We start from the raw sequence: 26,751 nt of genomic DNA on the forward strand, positions 1-26,751 counted from the left end.
ACCCGGCCCTTGAGCACTGGCTATTTGACTGTTTCTCAGACTGCCATTCTAGTCTGGCCCAGTTTTCTAGGCTGAAATAGCAACCTGACTAAGCAAGTAGATTTGCTTGTTCGTTTATATCCCAGTTTTGGGCTTTGGCTTTGGGTGAGGATGGTGCAGAAAGAGCTTCTGCTTTGTCTCTAGAGGCACCTTCCTAAGACTCGTGAATGTTTGCGGGAAGCTAGTTTGGAAGGAAGAAAGAAGAATCACAGCAATGTCAAAATGCATCAAATATTCAGTTGGTCTAAACTTTATTGGCACTGAATGGAGAGAACAAGGTGCGGACTTAACAAAGCCCCTTGTGAGTACAGGGTAGGATCCTGTGGATCACCAGAGAGTCACGCGGGTCGCTTTGCAGCCACGCCAGGACTGGTGTTTGAACCATAGTATGTAAAAAGGCTGGTCAAAAAAAGTAGACATAATTTACAGCAAAAATTCCAAAACACAAATATAAAGCCAGACAAAAATGTATACTAGAATAACCCCCCCTCCTCTAGAAGGAGAGTATATATCCAAGAAAATAGCAGTAAACAAATTGGGGGGGGGGGGTGGGAATGGAGAGGAGGAAATCCCTCCATGTATTCTAACAAATAATTAAAAACGTGTCTAGAATCTCACTGTAATACTGAATGCTTCTTACATTAATTTCCTGCAAAATATCATCTCTTTACAATACAGTATACATTTTCCACGGAGAAGGGGGTCATTCCCCCTCCCCCTCAACACGTCCATGATTAATATTTTCTATTGTGCATAGCTAGAAAAGAGAAGGAAACCATTATTGTTAGATACCACTGGAATAATACTGGTGAGATCAGAGAAGGGCCGAACCAGCTACATGGGGAGTGAGAATCACTGGCACAAGTTGGTTGATTCTGTTGTGGGGGACAGGAGAGCGGGGCCGGGGGCAGGAAAGGGCGCTGGGACTGCATATCCTGGGGACAACACCAAGGCGGTTGAGCTGCTCGGTTAGCCCAGCGCCGATCGGTAGGCACCGTGTGAAGGCTGGCTTGAAACCCAAGGGTGCTAGTGATGTGCAGAGCCTGAAGGCGAACCACCAGGAGCAAGCTGAAGCACTGGGAGCAGCTTTAATGGTGACCCAGTAACGAGAGAAAGAGCGAGCGCATTGCAAATTTATCTCTTCCATATAAAACAGTTCTAACACCGTTGTTTTAAAAAATGGCCAAAGCAACGGGGCTGCACATTTTCAGGGGGTGGAGGGGCTGGTGGGTCATGGCCCACAGCCCCATCCTTTTCCTAAGGCACATTATGTCCAAAGGGGTGGGAAAAGGAGTGTCTGGACATGCACACTGTCCTTTCCTTGGTACTCTCTGGAAGCGCTGAGAGAGCGGCATCCTGGGCAAGCCACGCCAAGCAGGCAGGGTGGCTTGGAGCAAAGATCTGGAACCCGAAACCCTGTCCAGGGCCCTCGGTGGAAGTGACCTGCACAAGCTTCTTCCTAGCCCCTCTCCACAGGTGTTGGCTGCACCAGTTACTTCTTTTCCTCATTGCACTCGCGCTTGCAGTAACTCTTTTCGGATTGATGTACTCTGAAAGCGTGTGGGTGTGTTTGTGTGCACAAGGGAAATTCAGGAAACCCACAGCAGACTGGGAGAGATGGTGCATATCCTAAAGCATGGAAGTTAACCTGGATGATGCCAGGTAACGGGTGCCTAGAGGACTGCGGAACAGAGCGGTTGATCCGCTGAGCCCGTCCGGAAAATTCATTGTGGGGAGAGGCTTGGGGGCATGGGCAGAAGTCATCTGCCTCCGAGGAAGCTCCCCGGTGAAGCCTCCATATGTCCTTCATGAATGCAGAAGGTCACAGGTGGGCAGGCCCCCTTGGCGCGTTGATGGCAAAGCGGCACCGAGAAGCTCTGTCCCAGCGTGGAATTGGTAGACCAGCCTTGCCAACGTGGGAGTTCTACTCCAAACACATCCGGAGAACAGCAGGCTGGCAAAGGTGGTGATAGACAGGCAGCTCCTCCAGCGAGAGCCACAAATTATTTTACAAACTCAAAGAGCAAAAGGCACTCCAAGGCAACAGATCTAGAAAATACGGACAGGCTGCCATCTTCCAAAAATGAAATAAAAAGAAACCCTTTTCTAAAATGATAAAAATAAAAGGCCGAAATCACAACAGTACAAATGGCTGGTGATGTGGAGAAAATATGAACAGGAAAAACCCATGATGTTACAAAGTGAGTTAAGTAAACCAGAGAGCGCTGTATAAAAACCTGACACTGTTAGAAAAGGGAATGAACGTGTCCTAAGGCACCGGAAGGCGTGATGCGTGTGCTGGAGACCCTGAAGGTACATCTCCCCTCGGAGAAATACTCATGGCTGGCTCAAAGCCTCTTTTAAACACTCAGGCAAAGCAAGATGGGTGGCCAAATGTTCATCCTACTGGATATGGCAAGAGCTCTTCTGTTCGAAGAGGAATAACCTTGTCTACTCTAGATATCATGATTAACGATCCATTCCAGACCTCTGCAACCTTTTAAAAGGTCGTGGCACATGCAAAATGCTAAAAAGATCAGGGGCGTGTGCTCGGTTTGCTGAGATTCAGAGAATTACGGAACGCTTTGGTCTCTGAGGTGAGGCGCAAAGGGCTGCATTCTAGTCCAGCCTGCTCTCCTCATTGCTTTTCTCCCAGGGACAGGGGAGCAGAGCCCCCGACACTGCCTGGGTGGGGAGAGAAGCGGTCGCTGCTGGGGCAACGACACCCCTGACGGACCGTGAGCCCCACAGAGGGGCATGGAATGGGCATCGCTCGCTAGCCCAGGCTGGGCAACGGTGGGAGTCGTCACCCCCAGAAAATTTGCGGTAAGGCACAGCTGAGTTCCCCACCCCACCTGCTTCCCGTCTGGCCCAGCACGGCCTGGCAGCATCCCGCAGTGGCTCCAGCATCACGCAGTTAACACACAGAGAAAGGGGAGAGGCGGTGGGAAGGAGGGAGAGCGCAGGGGCCACAGAGACAGGAGGGGTTACATGGACTCGAATTCGTCGATGCGCTGCTTGGTGTTGCCCTGCCGGATCTGGCGGAGGGTCTTGTACTTGTCGCGGCCTTGCCTCATGTTCTCAGCATGGATCATATCGTTCGCGGTCTTCTTTGTCTCGTCTCGAGCATTGGCCAGTTCAGATGTAAGAGCCTGCAGGTACACGGTGGGCAGGGGTGGGGGAGCAGAGGTTGGTGGTCATTATAGCAAGAAGAATCCCCATGGCACAGGTCCCGGGGTTTGAGTCGCCAACATCATGCGTGCATGTGTGTTCCACCACCGTGCAGAGGCACCAACGTCACCCTTGAGTGTGCATCCGTGCATTGACGCATGACGTACACCTCACGCTTCAAGCACATTGCCTCTCAGCAGCACGTATTCAGCTGCCACCCATCTGGCCGCAGAGAATTGCACTGATGTGCATGTGAGAACCAGCCCCAAGCAATCCGTGCCATGCCAGGGGTTGCTCGGGGGTCTTATCCTTCCCTGATGCCCCCCTCTCTGGGCTGCTTTGCAGAGTCTGTGCCTGCTCGGTGTATTTGTGTAATTACTTGTGCTGTGGCGTGTGAACCCAGCCCAGGCGACTCACTCCTGGGGGTGACAAGCCACCCAGGACCCACAGGCACGCAACTGGCCCACCCTGGGGGCAGGAACAAGCCCCTGGGCCTTCCTCTCCCGCCCCCCAAGCATGCAAACCCTCTGCGTGGCCCTCCCTGCCGATCAGCCACTGCCAAGAGCACCGGTCTTTGCACTCGCTGCGGGCTTTTGCGAGAGGCAGGCAAGCTCGGTGGCTCGGCCGCCATCCCAGAGCGTTTCGCACGTGGCACGCCCCCTCACCACCAAGGGTACGCACACAGGGACCACCCAGGCACACATGGTGCTCCCGCACGAGTCACCGGTCTGGAACGCCTCCAGCCGATTCATGGCGTCTCCTGTGCGTGGGCAGCCCCGGTGGGCTTCTCCATGGAGAGGGGCTGGAGGATGGCCTGCCCGGCCCGCCACCCCTCAGCCACATCGCGGGCAGCCCCCTGGCTCGTCTTTCAGTCCCACAAGGATCTTTTGCACTGAGCTGCTTCTCCCAGCACATCACTTTGCGCCCCATTCCTGGGACGTTAATCCCACGCTATGCGTTATTCCCATGAGGGTCACCACCGCCTGCTGGGTCCCCAAGGGACAAGAGCCTTCAGCTTGCTAGCAGCGGCACAAATGCATCAACCAGCCTTGTCAAGACACGGGCTCTGCCCTTGCTTCCCATCGCCGTGTTCTGCGTCACAGTCGGCGGCGTGTTTGAGCCCCACAACCAAGCTCTCCTCCCTCGCTTTGCTGAAGTGCTTTTTCTGAGCGCAACAGAGCAAGTGCCAAATGCACTGCCTTTTCTGTCTGCTTGAGCATCACGGGTCTCCAGCATGCCCATCAGTGGTGCATTGCGGAGCCAACCTAAAGCCAGAGAACACCTGCTGCTGGGAACCAAGGAGGCCCGGGAGGGTATGCGACCCACATGCTCATGGCACGGCCAGCCCCGCATTACCTTCAGGTGCTTCTGCACCCGCTCGTTCTTCTCGGCCTCCGTGGTGCGCTGCTCCTCACTGCGGTCCTTGGCAGACGCGTGCGCCCTCAGCTCCGCGCTGGCCTCCGCGGCGTTCTCGTCCTGCTCGTCGTCATGCTCGTTCTCCGACTGCATGGGCTCCAGGACGTGAGGCGTGCTCATGGCGGACTTCAGCTCCTCTTTGGTCTTTTCTAGGTCTTCTTGAACCATCTGGGCCTGGAGGAGGAGGAAGGATCACCCACCAATGGGTTAGTGACGAAGGCAGCGAAGCCAGCTTGCCAACGTCGGCCATCCAAATTCTCGCTAATGCACTGACACAGATAAAACACACGAGGCTCCGACTCGCCTTTATGGGGTTCCTTCCCAGCACCGAGGCCTGTAAAGACCCAGAGGGCTGCCGATCTGCAGCAGGAGAGAATTGTCCATAGGTGGCTGGGCAAAGGCACATGCCCCAGTTTGGTGACTAGGATTCCTGGCAGAGATGCTACCAAGGACCAGACTAGGATGTGTGAGCAGGCGGGAAAATCTTTGTGTAGACCCTTTTGTGTGAGCTTTCCGGTAAGGCTGCCACGCCTGGAATTCAGCATGGACTGCATCGCGCTCCTCATCACATATAATGTGGGGTGTTCAGAGGAAACATGTGCATGTTTTTGTGGGGTGTCGTCTGAAGCAGCATATTGTGGGAAAGCAGCGCGTGCTTGCCTCTGGGCCGTGCCACATCTGTGCCGCCGCAGACACGCATGTGCAGCCAGCTCTTGCCCGCAGACTTCTGCTCTCCCTCTTGCCACAGCTCAGAATTCACTGTTCTAACGAGGCATCAGCACAGAGTAAAGAGCTCTTCGCGACAAACAGCAACAAGCAAGGCGGCCACTCACCTTCTGCTGCCACTGCACGGCCTCGCTTTCTTTCTTCTGCCGGGCCATTTCCAGCTGTGAGATCCTGGTTGTGAGCTCCAACATTTCAGCAGCCTGCAGGGTGGACAAGGCACGGTCAGCAACGGGGGGGGGGCAAACGGACCACGCGAGTATTTGCCAGCCCGGCTTTTGCTCGGCTGCAGTGCACAAAGCAGCCCTGTGGGACCCTCAGGGTGCACCGACAGGACAAACACATACGCTCTGCAATCGTTCAAGCATTGCAGCTTGGGCAAAATTGGGGTCTTTCCAAATCCATGCGGGGCGGGGGGGGGTTGCAGTTATATCCCATAAGGGTCCTGCAGGATTTCACAGAAAGAGGGAGACTGTGTTGCAACGGTGGCACCCTGTGCCCCTGGAGGTGCTGCTGGGTGGTGGCTTCCATCGACTCGGGCCCGCATGGGCCCACGGAGCAGGAGGCGGCAACTGAGCTGCATCTGGGCCGACCCACGAGCGCCAAGGCTGGGTGGACGGCTGCCTTCCCGGGCAACCAAGGCAGCATGTTTACAGGCACCACATGAACGCTCACCCCCTCTGCAAGGTGCTGAGCACCCGCTTTTCCTTCTCGGGAAGCCTGTGCCTTGGGCCTTTCGTCCTCACTGCCACCCTCCCCAGGACCCCCCTCCCACCGCTTCCTCAGGAGGAGCTGCAGCGGCACCCTGGCCCTCGCTTCCGTGCCCCCCCCCCCCAGTGCTGCCCTTGCATTGATGGTGCGACAAACAGAGAAGTCCCAGAAAGATACAGGAGGAGGAGGAGAAGGAGGAGCTCCAGCCCACCAGCTGTTCCTGGGTCTTCTTTTGATCGTGCGATGCCTTCAGCAAGGCTTCCTTGGCCTCCTCGGCTTCCTGCCGCTCCTTCGCCAGCTTCTCTGCTTCCTCCTGAGCTCGCTTCCTTTCCTGCTCCAGCTCAAGTGCCCGGCGGGTCTGCTCTTCCAGCTCTGAAGCGACACGGAGAAACAGGGCAGGGGTAAGGCAGGGCAGTTCTCTGGAAACGCAACCGGTCCCCCTGAGAACTCCGCCAGTTTGCATTGAGCCAGTTGCTCCAGCCACAGCTCAGCAAAAGGCGCTTTTCCTACCTAGCTGAGCTTTCTTGGTTTGTTCCTCAATTTGCTTGAGCCGTTCCATGAGTTCCTCTTTTTCACGCTCAATCTTCTCTTTCTCCTTCTCCGCCAGCTCCCTCTTCTTCTTTTCATTCTCTAACAAGGCTCTGGAAGGGACAGAAATATGAACAATAACGTAAAGTTAAACCAATGGACTGAAAAAAAGATGCAATTTCCTTTACAACAGACCCTGGGTTGGGGTTTCTCTCTCTGCTGAAAGTATTTCGTACTGGGCAATCACATGTTCCTTTCATCATTTTTTTTCTTTGACTAAGCTGGAAGTAATGCTGGTGGGAATATTTCATTGGGTCTACATTTTAAAATAAACCAACCCAATCTGTTTATTATTTGCAACACTGATAGACTATGTCTTCCTCTTAAGTAGGATTTTAGCATGATGCGTGCAAACTGATCTAAAAACAACACACTCCGGTCGGAAAACTAAATATTGAAAGACTGAGAGGCATAAAACTATTTCAGTCACTAGAAGACAGAAATGTAAAGCTAGCAGTACAGAAAAATTGAAAGCTTGTTTTAAAATGCCTGCACAAATAAAAAGGTTTTTGCCCAGTATTCTGATGGCATTGAGCAAAATCCCCAAGATCCAAACTTCTCTTGTAATAAGCCTCCTGTCTTAATGCATGGGATAAGTTGCACTTCCTGGAGCAATATGTGGACCGGAGCACATACTTCATTTAACAGTACAGCCCTCTGAATTCTTGGCTCAGAAACTGCTCACAAAAAATGTTTATATTAGGGGAAATGTATATGAAAATGTGCTAATTCCATTTTTTAAAGATGTGGAAACTGGGTGGAATCAACTTGTGGCTGAATATTTATGAAATTAACAGACCCAAAACAGTGTGTTGCTCATTCCTCATTGGAGGAAAGTGTTGCCTAAACTTTTAAGTCGTTTTCAGAAAAATTCTAAACTTGACCTGCATCTATAATAAAGCCCCTAAGAGTGGCATTTAAACCCTTAAGGACACTACGCAAAACAGTGCAGAAGCTCACAACCCCTGAATAATGATTAACTGGAGGGTCCAGGGGAAGGGTGTGCCGCATTTGAACAAGCACAATCGATAGCACCATTAAGATAAAAGACCAGTTGGGAAGCTGACGTAACGCTCAGTATACTATTTGGTCTGATTAAATCCCCTGACAGAGAGGACATTCCTAGCCTGGCACTGGAAGGCACCAGATTCAGGGCCAGGGGGACCTCAGCAGAGCGCTTGCTTCACAATGCGGGGCCTCCACCGAGAAGGCCCCACTCCTGGATGTGCCAGCTTTCCGCGCTTTGCACACTGCCGGGCCAGCGACTGGGAGGCTCGGCGAAGACTCCAGTTGCTAACCACACAATGATTTGTGGAATTTGCAGGTGCAAAGGGTGCAGGCCTCAGCCGACGTGTGGCATGCCAAGCGTGCCATGAGATCCTCCGGCAGATTGCCACGGCTCGGCTGCTGTGACTCACGGGCACGCACGAGCCGTTGCCGCATGCTCCGAGCTCCGCTGCACACACCTCTCCATCTGCTTCTGGTGCTTCTCCTCCCGGGCTTGGGCCTTCATCTGCTGCACTTCAATCGTGTCTGGCTTACGCCTCCGCATGTAGAGCTCATGGTTCCCCATGCAGAGAGCCAGGATGCGCTTGTTAATCCTTAGCCGTGGGGCATAGAATACAAAGTCCTTTGCAAGAAAGGAGGGGAAAGGACAGGATTAGCGAGAGGGCCTCCACCCCACTGCCTCTCCAGGGGCAGCTGTTTGCCTCGGTGGCGGCTGCAAGACCCCCATTTCCTGCATCATGATCCCAGCTGAGGGTTCTTCCAGAACAAGGCGGTCCGAAAGGCTTCCCAGTGATCCCAGCCACCTGGAAAACTGGCCTGAAATTCAGTTCTCCAAAATGCCCTTTGAGGAAACCTTTCAAATAACTTAGGCATGTCTGGACAATATCTCTGCTGAAAGAGGGCATACGTTGTGCATGTTACAAAAACCCCATCATGCAGGAAAAGGGAAAAGCAGTGCAAGGTTTCAGCACCATTATGCCCTTTCTCCAGAATACAGACCATCTCATACCGCAGGGAGGCTGCCACACAAGCGAGAGGACATGGATTTGGGGGATCACTGCTGATCCAGAAAAGCAAAGCAGATGCTTAAGAGCCAAGAGGGCAGTGCTCAGAGAAGCTAAGTAAGCTCTGGAGTGTTTCTACCGTGAACCAGAGTGGTCACAGTGGTTCGAGGCAAGCTCAGCATGGCTGAATAGGGCCAGGGTCTGGCTGTCCTCTCACCCTCGCAGATGACAAAAAAGATCTCTTAATTTCAAATCTGCATACTGTGACCCGGGTGGAGAACGCCACCTCTCCCAGCTTCCTTACCAAAATGACTACATGCCATAACATCGAACAGGTCCTACCCCTGGACCCGCACACATGGATGGGTCCCTAAAATGCTGCATAACCATTTGTATCACCTTCATCGACAAGAAGACAAGTCTGCACTTCACCCACAGGGTTCCAGTGCTAGCTCTGGTTTCAGCCGTTCCCACTAAAGCCAGCTAGCTCCTTGAACCACCAGACTCGCTGCTTTTCAGTCCCATGTGTGAACCAACCCATGTGGTCAAATACTAGAGCCAGAAAAGGCCTCTTACTGGTGCTTTCTTGTCAATCGGCTTGATAACAAACTTCTTATCATTGAATGAAATATTTCTGATCTCACTCCATGGAAATCCAATTTTGGGTGTTAACCTGAAAAAGGTGAGCAAGAGAGGGATTTACTATTTCAAAAGCCAAACCAGTCTGAGCAACTTCAGTCATCCCACAACATGCCTTCAATTTACAATTTGCAAGTTCTGATTTACCGGTGAGAGATTATAAGATTTGAAATTACCAGTGTGAATCTAAAATAACACTGCTCAGAATTTACAAAATCCGGATGAACTTAATTGACATTGAATTAAATGCAAGCAGAGTGGATACCCAAATTGAGTGAGGTGGCGTATTAGACTCTGGTCCCATCCAGGCATACATTTTTAGGCAGGAGCAAAACTGCCCAATTTACAAAACAGTGCAGGCTAGGGGAGAGAGCACCATCTTGTGTGACCCCCTCTTGCTCCCCGTGGGCAGCAGGGCTAGCAAAATCCATTGGCCCTGGGAGCTGAGGATCTTCTGAGGCAGCGTAAGAATGGATGGTGCTGGCCGGGGTCAAAGCGAGAAAGTGGCCACTGTTTTGACTACCTCCTCCCAGCCTCCCGCGATCCAGCTGGGAGAGCTGTGGGTGGAGGTAAAACATACGGCCATCGCTCCTTGTTGGCCCATTCAGACTTCCCAGAACTATTCAACCGGCCAGAAGTGCAGGAAGGCTGGTGGCCTGGAAGGCCCCTTGGTCTGTCCTCACAGACCTCCTATTTCCTCCACTCCTCTCTCTCCCCCATACACAGGAAGATCACAGGTAGATGTTTACCGGTCATTATGCTCATAAATGTTGAGTCCAAGGGCGTCTACTCCCAACCAGAGTTCTGATCCCTTCTTATTCTTAATACTGAAGTAGTTCACACCATACATCTCCAGATCCTGTGCAATTTTCAGATATTCCAGGACGGCGTCTTCTCTGGAAGTACACAAGAGGACAAAACACACTTTGGGTTTAATATGCGAATCCTGACTGAGCATTAAAGACAGCAGAACTGGCGAGTCAAGCACCTATAACTAGGACGGGGCCACACTCTTAGTGTCCAGCCTGCTTGCAGAGAAGGATGATCTCTGTCTGGTTCCCTGTGCCAATCATCTGGGAGCCGGAGCCTTACAACGATCAAAGCATGTGAACCCCTTTGGAACTCTCGACTTTGACACTCACAAGCCCCCGAGCAGATCCAAGGGGTTATCCAGCCAGGACTCCAAGCACAAGTGGCTCGAAGCTCCTGTCTCACTGGTCTGAGGAAGGCAGAAATGCAAGACTCGGTTATCGGAAAGACTGTAGCTAAAGCGTTCAAGATGGTGCATGCAGATCATCTCCCTCTGCATTCACACGCACCTTAAAAATAGATGGAACACAGTACAAGGCCACCCGGGGCTGATCTTAATTTGAGCCCAGGACTCAAACTCACCAAACCTAAGGCCAAAGATGGAACCTTGCAGGGTGAACTTCAAGCCTCTTCTGAAGAATTTTTAGCCGTTGTTGGCTAGGAACTAGAGATAAGAGTTACTTTGGCCCAAGGTCTGGCCTCTGCCATGAAGCGAAGCCTGTTCTCCAGGTTCAGACCTTCCATTTGCAGGGTGCCACAACTTCCCAGCATTCACGGTGCCACTTGCCACCCAAGCCATGCCACGGAAAGGAAGACGTGCATGAAGAACTCTGGAGACTAAAATGTGATCACTCAAAAGCAGCAGCAAGCCCTGATAGGGTCATAGTCCAAATGGTGCCACTGGGAAGCCAAAGGTTAAAAAAAAAAATACCGAAAATGTAGAAGGGGTGTTCCTTCCCCAGACCCACGCCCGTCAGAAGCCACGTTCACAGAAAAGGGTGTATGTAAGAGGAGCTGTAACTACAGCGTGACTGGAGATTACCGGGAAGTTAATTAGGGGAGGAAAAAAAAAAGACTGGAGCTTAGGTGGAGCACGGAGGATGCCCTGAAATAATGGAACTTTCCCTGGCTCCACTAGGGAGTTTTCCAGCATCTCCTCTAACCAGCGATGTTACAGGCAGGGAATCTTACCCAATGCTTTGGATGAGATCCAAGTTGCTAAATTCCATGTGAGCGCTGGAGTACTACAGTGGCTACAAATGTGATAGTGGGAAGTCCCGGGATCTTATTCTGGTCCCAGGCCATGAGACTCACTCATGGCTTTAAATAAGCCGCTGCCCGTTTTCTCACTTCCTATCTGCAGCTTGGGAAGAATGCCAGGCTGTAAGGATTACGATTAAGGGCTTAGAAGCCCTTGCAGCATTCGACCTGAAGGGATATCATGCGGCATTTCAATTCCAGCAACACAGACAACACACCATACAGCACAGGGCAAGTTCTGCTCTCACTTCAGCTGTACCTGAGCATCCCCCGATGTTCTTCATGCCACACCTGGATCCTTTCCTCCCACTGATCCTTGTTGAGTTTGTGCTGTTCCAAAACCCTAGGAAACAAAGAACAGCCAAATATGTCAGGAGAAAGCCATTTTTCTAGTGCTGTGGCAACACTGGCCTCAAGCAACCGGAGTCCTCTCGTGCTCCAAGATGGGCCCGTCCTTAGCACTCCCCCAGGGATGGTCTCCGCGTGGGAGGCGTGCCCTAAGGCCATGGGAACTGTTCCCAGGCCCTCCAGCTTGCACCTCCACTGCGCGGCTGAAGACCCTGGCCCCACGTGGGGGAAAGGTCTTCGCTCCGACACCCCACCCTAGTGCCTTTACACCGTCAGCCTCCATTACGCCTTCACTCGGTTGCATTTTTCAAGAAAAGCAGAACTGCCCACTCTTGCCGTACGACCATTGCAATCATGTGTCGGGGGAGGTCCCTGAACGCTGCTCATCTGCACCTTTCCTGAGGCTTGGGACCAACGGAAGCCGACCAGGCCGCCGCGAGGCACGGCGACCCACCTTTAAACCCCGGAGACCTGTTGGGTTGGATTTACCTCTGGGGAAGCAGTTTGTCACCAGCGAGGTAGCCTGGCTTATGCACCTCTTTGTTGAAGTCTCCGTATTTGGACTGGACGGCATAAGAAGCCAGGAGGACAGCAGTTTCCGGGGGGCAGTAGATGTCATCGTTCAAGATGCCCTCCTTCACTTGGAGGAAGAACAGGCGCTGCGTGATGTCTTGAATCAGCTCCTCTGCCACATCCTCGGGGTAGAACTTGGCGCGGAACTTGAACAGCAACGGACACTCTTTGCGCACGTCCTGAGCTGTCACCTAAAGCAAATTTTTAATATTTATTTACAACTGTTCTAGACCGTAGCGAGATCAAGTTTAGATGCGTGCATCGACGGTCAGCTGGCTTCAGAATTTTTCTTGCCTACTGGGAGGACACAGATTGCGACCGGGCTAAGGACTGCCCTGGGGGAACGCTTGGAAGGGGAAACCGGGGGAAAGGGGGAGAGAAAGCGAGTGGCAGAGATCAGTTCCTTGGGATGACAAAAACTGTGCTTCTTGCAGGGGCCTATTTCACCACCGTGGAATGCTCAGAGCAATCTGGAGCGAAAGAGCACATGGGGTGCTGCTTGCCAGAGAGAGAGCAGCCCCATCTTTTGGGGGAAGGCAACAGAGAAGGGGGAGTCCCCCCCCCCCATTACCTTTTTGTTCAGCTTCAGCCATGTTGAGAAGCCCTTGGTGTCCTGGTACTGAAGTCCAAAGAACCAAACTTCTCTCAGGCCTATTGTTTTTACAACCTGTTCAGGAAAAGCACAGAGAAACAAAAGAATTAGCACGTTCGGCAAGTCCTGGGCTCACAGGGACTGCCTCCTGCCCGGCACCGCTGAGGACATGGCACAGAAACGGGCATGTGCAGCAAAACCGTTTTGCAGCAGCGCCATTCTTGGGAGTCTGCAGGGAAGCAAGCGCTCCCAGCGCTGCACTTTCAGGGAGTGATTTGCATTTCGAGTGTAGCACAGAGGGAAGGATTGACCCTCACTCCCTGCAGGCTTTGGTCCTAATCCAGAACTGTGGCCGACTGCATCTCATCATATCGTGCCACCACCCCTGGCATGACCCTTAGCAGCGATTGCCACGTTCCCAAGCAGCAGCTCTACTTATTCTAACCGGCAACAGGGCAATCAGCTGATGAGGGTTGCAAAGGTACACACGATGTGGAACCTGCAGGTTTGAATCATGGGACTGACCCCTCTAGGATTCTATTCACACACTGAGCTGGAGCAAGGGACAAACCCCCTTCCTGCATTCCCTTTATATGCTGCTTTGTCCTTTGTGTGTTCACTTAATTTGCTGCTTTGACCTGCCTGCACTTTCCTAAGGCCTGGACAGCCTGGGAGGGACACGGCTCTGTTCTGGCAACCACATCAGGCTGCGGCAGGTCACCCTTTTGCAACAATGCCAGCTTCCCGCCTCCACCACACAGGATGGGAAGTCGTTTGATTTGGGGGCGGGGCCGCAATGTAAGTATGGCCCAAAATGGGGGCTGAGGAAAGGCGTTTTTCGGCCTGAAGCGGGTCACCGGTGGCCATCTTTTTCACAGTACTGGATACCAGCAGTGTAATTTGAGTTCTCGGTTCACATTGTGTCAACAATTCAACCGCCTGATGTGCAGAGTTGCAGAATTAAAAACAGGGCTCTGACAGCACTGTCAGAGGAGAAAGAGAGAGAAGAGACAAGTTAGCCAAGCTGTTTTTATTTTTCTTCCACAAGGCAGATTGGGCAAGCTAGAACATTCAGTCAGGCAGCAAAAATAAAGTTGGAACAATCGGCTTTATTTCCCATTGTTGCCAGAGCTGAATGGGTTATTTCCTTTGCAAACCAACTTCCTCCTGTTGCAATTGTCCAGAGACAGTTGCTGAATTCCAGGGCAGCATTCGTAAAAGAGCAGATTAGATTCTTTATCACAGTCCTGGCACAGCAGCTTCCAGAATTCTTGACCCTCCCACTGAAGGGCAGGCCCAGGGAAGCCCACATGGGACGCACAGCCTTCATCCAGTCGCTCCTGCAGGCCTCGCTTTGCACAACCACCAGTGTGGCCAGATGTCAGGCGAAATCCTTTTCTAGAAAGGCCTGATGGGAGCTGTAGTGCAACACTTCTGGAAGGGGCCACACTGGAGAACACCACTGCAAATTATGCCTGCCTCACAACAGCACCACTGGAGGCTCACCAATATAGCCGAAGATACATTCATGTTCAGAATAGCCCCACTTGGTTAAATTTCAGCATGCTTGCCACACTTCAGCTTGGGAACACCAGATCCAATTCCCTGCAGGGACTTTAAAAGACAGGTCTAGGGTCTCTGTGTCTTGGGGAGCAGAGATTAAAGCACTATTCGGTCCATTTGGCTACTGTCGTAGGCATCCTGGAACTGTCTGGCCACTGGACCCATCAAATTAAATTATAGAGGCACAACGGCTGTAATCTAAGGTGGGCAGACACCAGAGAGGAGTCTCAGACTCCCAGAAGTCCCTGCCAGCTTGGCCAATGGTCAGGAATGCCAGGAACTGAAAGTGGCATCGTTTGGACAGCCACCTTCTGCCCATCCGTGCTGTCCATCTCGGCATCCGAGCGACGGCTGCACTGGAAGCAGGAGGTGGACCTAGTCTTTCAAAGACATTTCCCTACGGGTAGGTCCTACTACATGATATGTCCCAAGAGAAGAACAAGCTACATGGGAGAAGCCACGGCAGCCGCCAAAGCAGCTTTACATCCAACTTGGAGATTCTTTCCTTTAATATTGGTTAAGAGAAACAGGACTTTGTAAGAAATGGATGGACTGTTCTTACTGATGCAGGAGAAAGAAGATAGTGACTTCTATCAAATTTGGAACTTTTTTTTTTAATTGGCTGGAGAAATGGGATTTGGCGTAAATTTAGAGATGTTTTCAAGTTATTATAAACTGATGCAAATATGAATATAGAAGGTTAAAAATATGTAGTAGGGGGTCGACCCAGTAAATCCAGTGTATGTAATGATTGATGTTTTTAGTGTTAGTTTAAAAATTTTAGTAAAATAAAATAAAAAAGAATATCGAGTGAAGAGGATGTTGGAGCAGATCATGTGGGGAGGTTACAGTGCCCCCTTCTCCAACTCCTCCCCCTCCTGAAGCCCCCCCCCCCCCAATAAACCAGTGGCCTGGGGTGGCCCAGGGAGGCACCTTCAGAAGGCAAGACATGGCCAACCGCTGTCCCTGTGTGAACACGCACGGCAGCAGCTTAGACGCTAAAACAAGATGCGTCTGTGGCACAGCCAGTCCTTTTCGCGCCGAAAGCCTGCCGGCTCCTGTTTAGACAGCAGCAAGCAGAGAATGCTATGGAAGAGGTGGTATTGTTACAGCTGAGAGTAAACAGACATTAAAGGATGGAACAAACCAAAACCAGGAAGATACAATGTGTGCAGGAAAGCCCAATATTTATTTTCACATGCAGATTTTATCCAGACACTGAAATCAGAACCAGTGCTCAAATTTGGCAGGGTTCCCGCCCACGGAGAGCAACAGAACAGCAAGGCTGAGTGAGGCATCGATCCTTAGAGCGACCCTCTTGGGTGTGGGTCCCCCAGATGTGTTGGAATACAACCCCCTTCACCCCCCCCCCCCCAGAGAACTGGCCAGGCGGGACAGGGCCTAGCTTGGGCAGCTTAGTCCTCTTAGTCCACCCAAGCAGGAGCAACTCAGGCTGCAATCGGATCCCAAGGGAATCTTCCCACCCCAAGGTTGTGCTCAAAGACCAGCAGGAGGCAGCCAAAGAATGAAAGGGCCCTCTCTGCGGCTGGACCCTTTCCCAGGGATGCTCCCATCGGTTGCCTGCTCTGTCCTCCCAGGCCCCCAGGTTTAAAACTGCTAAAACACCACATAGGGTGAAAAGCATGCCAGGTTTTTTTAAAGCAAATTATTGCATTTTAATTGTTCGGCCTCCTGTCTCCCACTGCAGAAGACTTTTCATTTTGCACCCTGTCTTTCGATGTGGCTGTTTTAGAGTTTCTTACTCACTTTGGAAGTCCTGTGCAGTATTTAAATCCTGCCTCGCAGCATGTCAGGCTGTTTTACACGAGAGCACTCAGCTGACTACATCCGTCCATGAGCTATTTGATGACCTGCAAATAGTAAATGGGGCCGCCGCTCCGTAGCGAGGGCAGAGGGGGCGCGCCTTTTCCCTCTGCTTAATCAGAGAGGGGCGTGTGAGGAAAGGATGGGTGGCTCCCCCACACGCTTCCCTCTGATGAAGGAGAACCCCTCTTCCACCTGGACATCCACAGGCACAGAGTCTGGCCCACTCGTGCAGGTTTAAAACACAAGTTCACAGCAGTTTGGTTTCTAGAGAGTTCATGTGTGATTAAGGACACAAGTCCCGGCCACACAGTTAAGAGTCTGGCTTGGGTACAACAATGTAGATGATGAGTCCGTTGATTTTATGAGGTCACTTGCCATGAATTCACTCCCTTAGAAACTGAAAAACATAACTGAGAGGACCACCTCCGAGGAGCCTTTGTAAAAAAACATCTTTCAGGAAGACGCTATCAAGACAGATATTTAAGGGAGCAGGGGAGAGTTCAGCATCTCTTTAGGAACTATATAAACAACTAAGTTGTCCTGGGTGTGTTTAATTCTTTCTAGCTGGGTGTCCTGTAGATGTTTTGGATACGAACTCCCAGCATCTGGCCATTGGCTGGGACAGATGACTCTTTGTGGTGGATGGATCTTCTCTCCCTCCCTCCAAGCAGATTAGGATGAAATTTTCCAAGGAAAAGTCCTTATTCTGTCACCCCTGACCAGCTAGGCTAGCTTGGTGCCATGGAAGACGCTTAGAACACTGGCCAATGGAGAAATAATGATTCCAAACTGAAGAGCTCTCTCTCCCCGCTTCCAAGAAGAGCTGGCATGATGGATTGGGTGGTTTATGGGCCAACCACCAGGAATTTCTGATGCTTCTCAGTTGATCTGCCTTCTCAACCAGATGCTGTAAGGTTGGACTGATGATGCCAAGCCAGCTTCTACTCGTACCCATCTCAGCCTGCTCTCTGGAGTTTCCCACTGCACTTCTGGTTGACACCAGGTTGGAGGAGCCGGGTTTAACCCAGTACAGTCTTCCCCAGGAGGCTCCCGTCAGATGTTTTGGCTAGAACAGCAGGGACAAGGCCCACCGTTGGGCCCACTCACCAGCCACAATGGGCACAGAAGCCGAGAACTGTAGTTCAAAACAACTGGAGGACAGCTGGGCTGGGGAAGGTCCCCGCCTTCTCTGCCTCGATGCCCCCCCCCCCCGGCAGCCATCCTCCTGGCGCTCCGGTGTCAGCAGTGGGAATGGCCTCACTGTGCCGGCTCGTCAAAGTGCCGGGGGGTGGCCAGTGTGGGGCTGTGCCTTTGCAGCAAAGCTGGAGAAGTCCAGAGAGTTTCCCCATCACTTTCAGCTCTACATTTTGCTTGCCCAACTTTCTGAGCTTTCTCCAGGGGCAGAGGGGGAAGAGCGAGCGCAGGCGAGCACCCAGCCGGGATCAGGCAGCTTCCAGTCCACAAAGGCGTTGTGGGAGGAATGGTCAGAGGCGCGTGAACAGCAGACCTGGGGCAGGTTTGTAAGATACTTCCAACTACGATGTGAACATTAATTTCCGTGCCAGAAGCGGTGTGGTTGTGACACTGCCCCCCAGTTATTTGGCTATGGCCAAATCCCTGGGGAAACAGGGTCAAGTGTTTGGTGGCAGTGGTGGTGACGACGACGACGACGATACCACCAGCGAGCTTTTCCTGAAAGCTCTAACTGGTGATAACATAAAACTAGAGAGGCATTTCCTTCTTTTAAAATGAAGAAAAATGGCACGAAACTGGGAAACCACCAAAGAATTGCCAGCTGCCGGCGGTGGGGGCAGTGGACTTCCCAGGAGGACTGGCTTCAGATCCCCAGACCTGGGGTGCTTAATCCTGGTCCAAGTGGCATCTGCCCAAATGCAGTTCTCCTTCTGCTCCTGAAAGTGCTGTTGTTAGTATTTTATTTTTATTTATTTTCCGATTTATATCCTGCCTTTTTCCTACCAAGAGCTCAAGGCAGCTTACACCATTCCCCTCCTCCATCTTACCCCCACAACAACAACCCTGTGAGGTAGGTCAGGCTTTGAGTCTGCGACTGGCCCAAAGAGATCCAGTTGGCTCCATGGCCGAGCGGGGACTCGAACCCGGATCCTCTGAGTCCCAGTCCCAGCTCTTCACCACGACGCCACACTGCCTCTAGAGTTATTAAAGTGCAAGATGGCTACAGTCAGGTCTCCAGTCCCCCATTCAAGAATCATGATGGATTCCAACTTGCTCCCGGGCTCTAAACGTGTCAGATAAAAAGAAGCTTCCACGTGTTCCTCAAAGTATCAAAATGGGATATCCCAGGACCGCACCCCATTATTACTTAATGCCCCCTTGCAGCTTACTATGTTCTTGCTTTCTTGTCTAACCACACGGTTTTGGTGGCCCATTCAGAACACTGAGATTTGCACATAGAAGACGAGTTCGCAGAGTCCTGTTCCTTACTTGGTGAAATGCTGACATCCAGTGTTAGCTCAGCGGACAACAAGGCAGTCGGTGTGTACACAGATCCTGGGACACAGTCCTCTTACCTGGTCAAACAGTTGCTTCCCAGTCGTGTTGGGCTGGATGGCGAATTCCAGCTCAGCATCCATAGTGGTAACTCGCACACTGATCTGGAATAAGGAAAAGGGCGGAATTAATACTCCAGATTCATGCTACACAAGCCCACATCGGCCCTTGCACTCAGTCAGAGGAGCCATGCCCTGGAGGTTGTTTGCATTCGGGTCCAGTCCAGTGTGGGTGAGAAGTGGAGAAGAAAAGTCAGTCAAGCTGCTCTTCTAGAAAGTTGTAATTTGCGCAACACCCACCCTCAACCTTTCCCACAACCCTCAGAGTGAAAGAGTTTGAGTGTAAAAAGAGAATGCATTCAGAAACGCTGCTCATGGGGGGAACCGAGGGGGCTATTCCACATGCATCCGTGAAAAGCAGTTTGGATGTGCATAAAGAACTACTTCACTACCCGTGTGGCACCTGGTAGAAGGGACCACTTAGCCTGAGAAAGTGGTACCAAAGGTGCTTGACAAAGTGCTGGTCTACCCCAGAATCTCTCTCGTAGTACGGCCAGGAAAATGACCAGGTTAGGTGATCCCAAGTCCAGCCAACAGCAGCATTATTGCAGCGTGAATGGCAGGTGCTACTGTTTGCGTCTGCCATTGTACGCAAATTAACCCTCTCACCCACCCCAGCCCTACTGGCTTCTCTCTCCCATGGAGTCCCACACACGAGCTGAAGCTCGCTTGCTTTATTTACTTGCAACACCATCCAAAGTTGGAGCACTCCGGGCAGTATACAACACAATTACAACACCACAAGAATCATCGATAAGAACAATTCAGTGGAGAAGGCACTGATCTACACCGTCCAAATGGAGCAAAAGGAAGCACACTCCCTCTTCCCATCTGTATATCCATAAACAACCAAATTAGGCATGGCCTGAAGGTTCAACAACACTGATACTGCTGAGATATTTTTGTTTTGGAAAAACACATGTCTGCTCTGTTTCCCTTTCTACATGCAACATTGTAATAGGCGAAACAACCAGAAGATCAAAGTTCTTGGGATGCTCTGAGATGCCCTGGTGATAGAGGAAAAGTGCCCACACCTCCTTCGGATAGAGGCAGAAAGGGGGCTTCCCACTGAGCATCTGCTGCAGCAGAAGCAGCCGCATCCGCTCACACGTCCTCTGAAGGCATCCGGGCAAGTGGGAGGGTCCGGGAGGGGAGGGGACCAGCCTGTTGCTCGTTCTTCACTAGGCCTGGAGAGCCACCCAAAAGGTTGTCCTTGGGGCTTGGTAGTTCGAGAAGGGAAGCTTCAGCCCCCACCAGCAGCTGGCCTAACCCCTCCAGGGGGCCCTGCACTTCCAGAAAGCCCACAGAGTCCTCCGTCACTGGGCTGCCTTCGTGGGAATCAAGCCCTGTCAACTTTCCAAGGGATCCAACTGAATCAGAAGTAAAGCAGAGCCTATGGCCCAGAAGCAGTCGGGTTTCTTTCTGCTGGTTAAAAGCCAAAGGGTCCACCGAGTACAAAGGACTGCAGTTCCAGCCCCCCGTGCCTGGGTTGGCGAAGGCTGGGGACGCACGCAGTTCAGTGGGCTACGAGGGCACAGAGAGGTCAGCACACAGCCAAGCGAGGAATAAAAAGCCCCCCAAGCTCAGAAGCCAGAGTTGAAGGAGCCTCCCAGATGCTGTGGCAGCCTGAATGCCCGTCCTGGGGTGGGTGAGTCCCTGTTTCTGTGGGATCTCAGTCTGCCTGCCCAACAGTACGTTTTGCAGCAACTTCAGCAAGAAGTGGCACGACAGAAACGACCTGCTGTTTAAAGCATTGAACCATCAGCTCAAGGACACCCAGTCATCGCAGCCCCCCAACTGTTTTGGTGAGGGGCCAGGCGCCTCTTAAGGAGCATTAGTGCTGCACAGCAGCCAGGAGGCCCCTGGCTCAGCCTGGGCTTTGCTGCCCACATGGGAAGTGGCCTCAGTCAAGCTACTCCCCCTTGCGATGGGGGTCCATCTTCTGGGGTTGCCTTAAGCACTACGCTCTTAGAGATGTTTTGGACTGCAGCTCACATCATCCCCAGGCTTCGTCAACAAAACATGCAGGCATGGGGATATGTCATCCCATCATCCCCAGGCCCTGTCCAGCCCAGTGAGCTCCTACCCCAGGCCTTGGCCCTTTCTCGTGCAGGAAAAGACTTGCTTCTCATCTACAGCAGACTGGAGATTTCCCTTCGCAGAGCTGAGACAGGGAAAATCGCAGCCACAGCTCTCTGCGTGAATCGGCCACAGGGCTGGGCTGGAAAAGGCCTGTGCATGTGAGAAAGCACTGGAAGGGGTGGCGAGAGTGTGGAAACGGTGTGTGCACAGGCCACCTGCGAACAGTCCCAGACGCCTGCTCAGATGCATTTAGGAATTGTCTGCTTGGCCGTGACACTGCCCCACTTCTGCAAGCATCTTCTGAAATGGCCCCCGTGCCTTCTGTGCACACTGAACTACAGCTGCCTGCTAGCTCTGCTAAGCCATTCTTGCTGCAAAGTTCGCGAAATATGCATACATGCAACACAAGCGTTTGCCCATTTGTCCACAGGTTCTGCAGCACGGAAATCCCTGGCTCAGCATTTCATCTTTCAGCTTTTTAAGGCAAGCTTTTATCTTCCATGTCCTGCCCTACAGAAAGTCCCAAAGTCGGCAGCAAAGTGCTGGAAACTGAAACAGATAAAGAGCATTCTGGACAAATTAGGATGTTTCCAAGTAAGGAACAGGTATTTTATTCTGTGAGTTTAGTGCAGCTCTGCACTGCAGTGCTTGGACTATCCTACCTGCTCCCAGTCAGACGAGACATAATTCACAGACTACCTGGAGTTTATTTCATTGCAGGTGAGGAACGCAGGCACACAGGCCGATTCTGGCCCTGCTTCCTTTCACCAACCACTGGCAATTCCCCGATTTCCAGGCTTTTGCAACCCTCGTGCCCTAGTCCAGAAGGTTGGAAGCCCTCTCCCCTCTAAGTCACCATGACTGGCAGTCATTGCTTTGAGCCTTCTGTACTTTAGCTCCACCCTTTGCCTTTGCCCCCGCCCCCTTCTCCGAAATGCAGTTTACCCCTCAGCCTGAAAGATGTTCCTCCCACTCTCCGTTTTTGGAGGAGCCATCCAGGCATCTTGGAAAATACCGGTGCTAGTATTCCAAGAGAAGAGGCAAAATAAGCTGGGAGGCATGCCATGGCCTCCCACCCTGTGGGGCACCCAGAGCCTCCCCTTGCTTCCCTCGTGGCACCATCTCTTGAACAAAGGCGAGAAGAAGCTGTCCCTCCTTCAAGCTACTGGCCGCCTTCGGGGCACAGAGAGGATCAGACGCCACCCCCAGCCCCAGCGGCTCCAGGCACACACCCAGAGGAAAGGAAACTTGACACACTGTCTAGTTTCATGACATCAGTCACAGGAAGAGCAAAAGCCCGGCTCTTCCCACAGCCTGCTGGTGAGCACTTGCTGTGGCATTCCTTCCTTTCTCTGTGTGTGCAATCATGGAAGTTGTGTCTACAGTAGCACAGCAAGACTGCCTTTGTCCGAACGGGGATTTCTCTGTGATCTCCTAGGCCAGAATGCCTCCTGCCCCCTTTGGGGACAATCAAGCGCAAAATACGTGTCGCTGCCAGGCTTTTGCCCTGACACAATAAAAGGAGGGTCTGAAGAGTCTGGCACAAAAATGTAGAACCTCACCAAGCTTCCTTCATTCTCATTTTACATTAAAAGTGTAAGTCAAACGTAGCATTCATCAAACATTCCCAACATGACCTGGACGTTCCTTGAGGATGCTTCCTCCAGTTTTCTTAACTACTGTGACAAATAACATAACACACTAGGGTGTAAAAATGTTACATATAAAGCAGAAGACACATAATGGGATAAAAGCTTTGTTCAAGGAAAGCCATAGAATGGACAGAATGACTAACAGCAGTTTAGGCTGACCATGTTTCAAGTCCTTACAGAAATCTAATGGGGTGTGCCTTCAAAAGACGCATCTCATGCAATCTTTTATCCTGTGAAGAGTTTTCTCCACTGTGCTAAAACGGTAGCCCATCCATACTTCTGAGATTTGCCGTCTGCGTTTGTGCTATCACAGCAAACCTTTGAGAAGAAGAATTGGCATTAAGCACCTTCCCGTCCAGTTTGGAGGCAGAGATTTACAGGAAATCTGTACAGGAAGTAGCCAGATTGTCTGGGTGCAGCCTTTGCGGCAGTCTCCCGAGTACAGAGAAGAGCAACAAAGATGACAGGGGGCCTGAGCAGGCCAGGCCCCCTCTGGGGAGCGGCTACGACTAATGGAGCCCATACAGGTGCTTAAAATACACCACGGTGTGGAGAAAGGGGCAGGGGCAAGGGTTTCTCGCCCCCTCCCATGGCACTCAAACCTGGAGTCATCCCATGAAGCTGGCTGGTGGGAGGTTTGGGACAGATAAGAGGAAATATTTATTTACACAGCATTTAGTTAAACTGTGGACTTTGCTGCCATGGGACGTGGTGATGGCCGCCAGTCTGGATGGTGCTAAAAAGGCACTGGGCAGATTCACGAGGGAGGAGGCTGCCCATGGCTACCAGCCTTGCTGGCTCTGGGCCACCTCCTTGGCCAGAGGTGGCCTGCCTGCATGCCCCAGGTATTGAGGAGCTGGGCAGGGGGAGGGTACCCACCCACCCACCCTACTTGAGGGACCCCGCAGGCAGCTGGTTTGCCACCGTGTGGACAGAGTGCCGGATTGGATGGGCCTTTGGTCGTATGGCTTTTCATGTGGGCTTTTAGGCCAGCATCCTCCAAATTTCATGGAATACCACCCCTCCCATAATCCTCAACAACTGGCTCGGATGATGGACAGTGCAATCCAAAACATGCAGAGGGTGCTGGATTGTTCAGCTGCAAGAGCGTATAGGAGTGCCTCTGATTTTTGAGGGCTGCTGCTGTCAGGATATAAAATAAAAATCTATTTTGGGTCCTCAGCAATAGCATATTTTGGGGGCTGCTCTTCCTGCAGGTATGATAAGGGCAAGTTCCGCATGTATGTATGCATAGAAGTATTTCTTATATTTCTAAATCATCGAATGAGCAGAATGCTTTACCCATCCTCCTCCTTAAAGATAATCACAATTTAAAAAAAGTTTCACAAGTTCTGCTAGATATTCTTGATTCTGTTCTGTTTTACAGCTTCAAAATAGATTTTCTGATGGAGCCCCTCTTTAAAATGTGCCCAGCATTATGCAAAATGCTTCTTGGACTATGAGCGCTGCTTGCAAGAAAGAAAGGGGCCTTCTTGCGAAGCTGCGAAAGGGATCACTGCCCGCCCACGGGCCCCTCTCCTCACCGCTTCTCTGGTGTTATCTCATGGGAGGACATGTGCTCCGTCGTGCCTGGTACCACTATCTGGTAAGCCTATTCATAACAGGGCCCTTAAAAAAGTTTTCCATTCCTGGTATACTTTGCAGCCTCACCTACTGCAGGCACACACACACGCACCCCCTCCACACACACACACACACACACACACACACAGAGCCCTGGCTTCCAAGCCCCCTCTAGAGCTCAGCTCCAACAAAAGGAACCTTGGATCGTTCCAAGCTGTGTGTGTGTGTTGGGGGGACACACAGAGAGATTTTGCCCACCCTTCAGTCAGCTCGGCAGAGCTGCAGCCCAGGCGTATGCCCCAGTCCCCTCCTGGTGCCCCACAGGCCTGTTCCGTACACCGCGCCCCACTTCCTCAAGCTCTGGCGGGAAACAACTTGGGAAGGTGGGGGGCAGAGGCAAGGTCAAACTCGCTCCACTACCCTCTTGCGCCAAACAGCAACACGCGACGTGCGGCTCGCTCTGGCGGGTATTCTAAGACAATTCCACGCAATGGGCAGTAGGGTTGGCACACTGAAGTCCTTCACACGATGCAAAATTTATGGGTTCTTCTGCCATGCTGAGCGGTGGAGGTCCTTCTGGCTTAGATGTCTTGAAGGCCACCGAGGGCAGGTCTACAAGGACGTACAGAGTCCAAGGTCAGAGGCACTGTGCCTCTGGACTCCAAATGCTCGAAAGAAGGGCTCTCATGTCGTTGCCTTCCTGCCTCGCTCCTGCTCTGCCCAGAAACATCTGGATGGCCACCTCTGGAAACAGAATGCTGGGCCAGCTGCACCCCCCCCTTGCCTGGCCACCCCCAGTCTGGCCCAGGCATCCCTCGGACATGGGGGGGGGGGTGCCGCTCCGTTCAGGAAAGAGCTGAGAGCCATTTCCACTTGCCACACGAGCTGGCAGCCCCTTATCCTGTGGCTTAACGTTCCACCCGCCATTAAACCGCAGCGCTACAGCTCGCTCTTCAGCCGCACTGCACAGACCCTAATTCTGCTGGGTAGCAGTGCTCCACCGCAAGCAGCAGGCCTTGTTTATCTCCAAGGCAACCGAACTCTGAAGAGCCCCGGTTAACTCTACAGCTTCAGAGCTGTGCCTTGTACGCTTCTGCAGCACCGTGAGGACATGCGCTGCGGGCACTGGAGCTTCCCTTGGCCCGTGGGGGAACCTGCTGCCCCGAGAGGGGCTGCACCACAGTGGCCGCAAGCACCAGCCAACGCGGATGTGAGCGGCTGTGGTCCAGGTCGCTGGGGCCCTGGCAGCACTCACGTGTAGGAGCAGACTCGCCGTGCAGCTGCGGCTCCAGGGACACTTGCAGACCTCTGCCCCCTTCCAGCGAGGGCCCATCCCCTGCCCCACGTCTTCCCTGATGTTTGTGTGCCCGGTGAGCAACCCCGGCCCTGCGTCATGTGAGAATGCTGGCAATTGCTGGCAGGATGGCATTTGATTAGATCAAGCCCCCTCTGAAGGGGGGCTTTTCATAGCCTTGAGCTAAACAGCACCAGCCCGGGGTACACAAGCAGCCGCCTCCGGCAGGAGACACGCTGATCCCCTTTCCAGACCGCCCAAAGAAGAACCGCTGCGGGAAGGGCCCCAAAGCTCGGTCACTCGGCAAGGGGGCCAAACGGAGCCAGGCTCCCAGTCCTGCAGGCGGCTGCGCGGGCAGGTTGGGAAGAAGGAGAGCCGCTCCGATGCCACGGCTTCGGGTGCCACTAGGCAGGATGGGCGCTGCTTGCACAGCCGTGGCACCCAGAGGGCCGGCGCGTGTTTGCATGGAAGGGGGAAGCAGCGCTCCCCGCCAGCTTCAGCAGCCATCACAAGCGGCGGCTGGGCACACCAGTCTGCAGAGAGCTGCATCGCTGCGGTCGCTTTTCCTGTGCAATAGCTCGGCTGCATGACATAAGCCAGCTCTGCTCTCGCCCAGCCACCAAGCTGGAAGCAGCGTGAGGGGGCGGCTGGGGAGCGCTCAGCTCTAGCGTTTCATTCATGAGAAAAGCGGTGCCTCGGCACGACGCCTCCAACCAGGGCAGCCGAGGCAGCTCTGGTAGCACCTCCTGGGGCATTAATGTATTTGCTCAGCTCGCGTTTTCCTCCAGTTCAAGACCTCCCTCCCTCCCTCCCTCCCATTCCTGGCAGTGCACAAACCCTCAGCCTCCAGCCCCCGGCCATCCTGGGCTCCAGCCTCAGCCTGCAGAAGCTGCTTGCACATTCGCTGCAGGACGCAGCCTTCCCTCCACGCTTGCGGGAGAGGAGGACAGGATTCCTCCCGTGTGGAAGGAGTGGGTGGGGGGGGAAGAAAGCCGGCCAACTATGAGCCTAGGAAGAGAGAGCTAGAACCCGGGGCAGGGAGGGGAGGCTGCTGGGAGGCAGTGAGGCCTGAATGGACCCATTGTTGCATGAAGTTCATGCATACCGCGACAAATGCCCTGCAAGGATGCGAATTTGCTGTCTGGTGCAGAGTTCAGCAGCCTGTTATTGTGCCTGGAAGCTTCCCCCATAATGCTTAAAGGAAGGGTGTCCGGCTTGCGATTCTCCTGTGGAGGATCAGGTGCCTGGTGAAACACAGAAACAGAGCGAGTCAGAAGGG

The 26,751-nt window shown here is 52.6% G+C and overlaps 1 protein-coding gene across 3 annotated transcripts in view; it reads right to left on the bottom strand.

The window, feature by feature from the left end:
- Positions 1–273: 273 nt before the first annotated feature.
- The window catches only part of MSN (moesin), a 50,168-nt gene continuing 23,690 nt past the window's right edge, over positions 274–26,751 (bottom strand). The window contains exons 2-13 of one of the 3 annotated variants that reach the window (XM_044437730.1): positions 18,822–18,905; positions 12,862–12,957; positions 12,207–12,481; positions 11,629–11,712; positions 10,049–10,195; positions 9,237–9,333; positions 8,067–8,278; positions 6,571–6,701; positions 6,272–6,432; positions 5,460–5,552; positions 4,567–4,800; positions 274–3,191 (exon numbers count right to left, since the gene is read on the bottom strand). In XM_044437730.1, the coding sequence (XP_044293665.1) occupies positions 3,027–3,191; positions 4,567–4,800; positions 5,460–5,552; positions 6,272–6,432; positions 6,571–6,701; positions 8,067–8,278; positions 9,237–9,333; positions 10,049–10,195; positions 11,629–11,712; positions 12,207–12,481; positions 12,862–12,957; positions 18,822–18,905 (1,779 nt within the window). In that variant the 3' untranslated portion in view covers positions 274–3,026. Of the gene's footprint in view, positions 3,192–4,566; positions 4,801–5,459; positions 5,553–6,271; positions 6,433–6,570; positions 6,702–8,066; positions 8,279–9,236; positions 9,334–10,048; positions 10,196–11,628; positions 11,713–12,206; positions 12,482–12,861; positions 12,958–18,821; positions 18,906–26,751 lie in introns of those variants that run through there. The other 2 variants (XM_044437731.1, XM_044437732.1) reach the window with 2 other exon arrangements.

The sequence above is a fragment of the Varanus komodoensis genome, unplaced genomic scaffold (assembly GCF_004798865.1).
Source record: "Varanus komodoensis strain SLA01 unplaced genomic scaffold, ASM479886v1 scaffold31, whole genome shotgun sequence".
In the NCBI taxonomy this organism is placed as follows: Eukaryota; Metazoa; Chordata; class Lepidosauria; order Squamata; family Varanidae; genus Varanus; species Varanus komodoensis.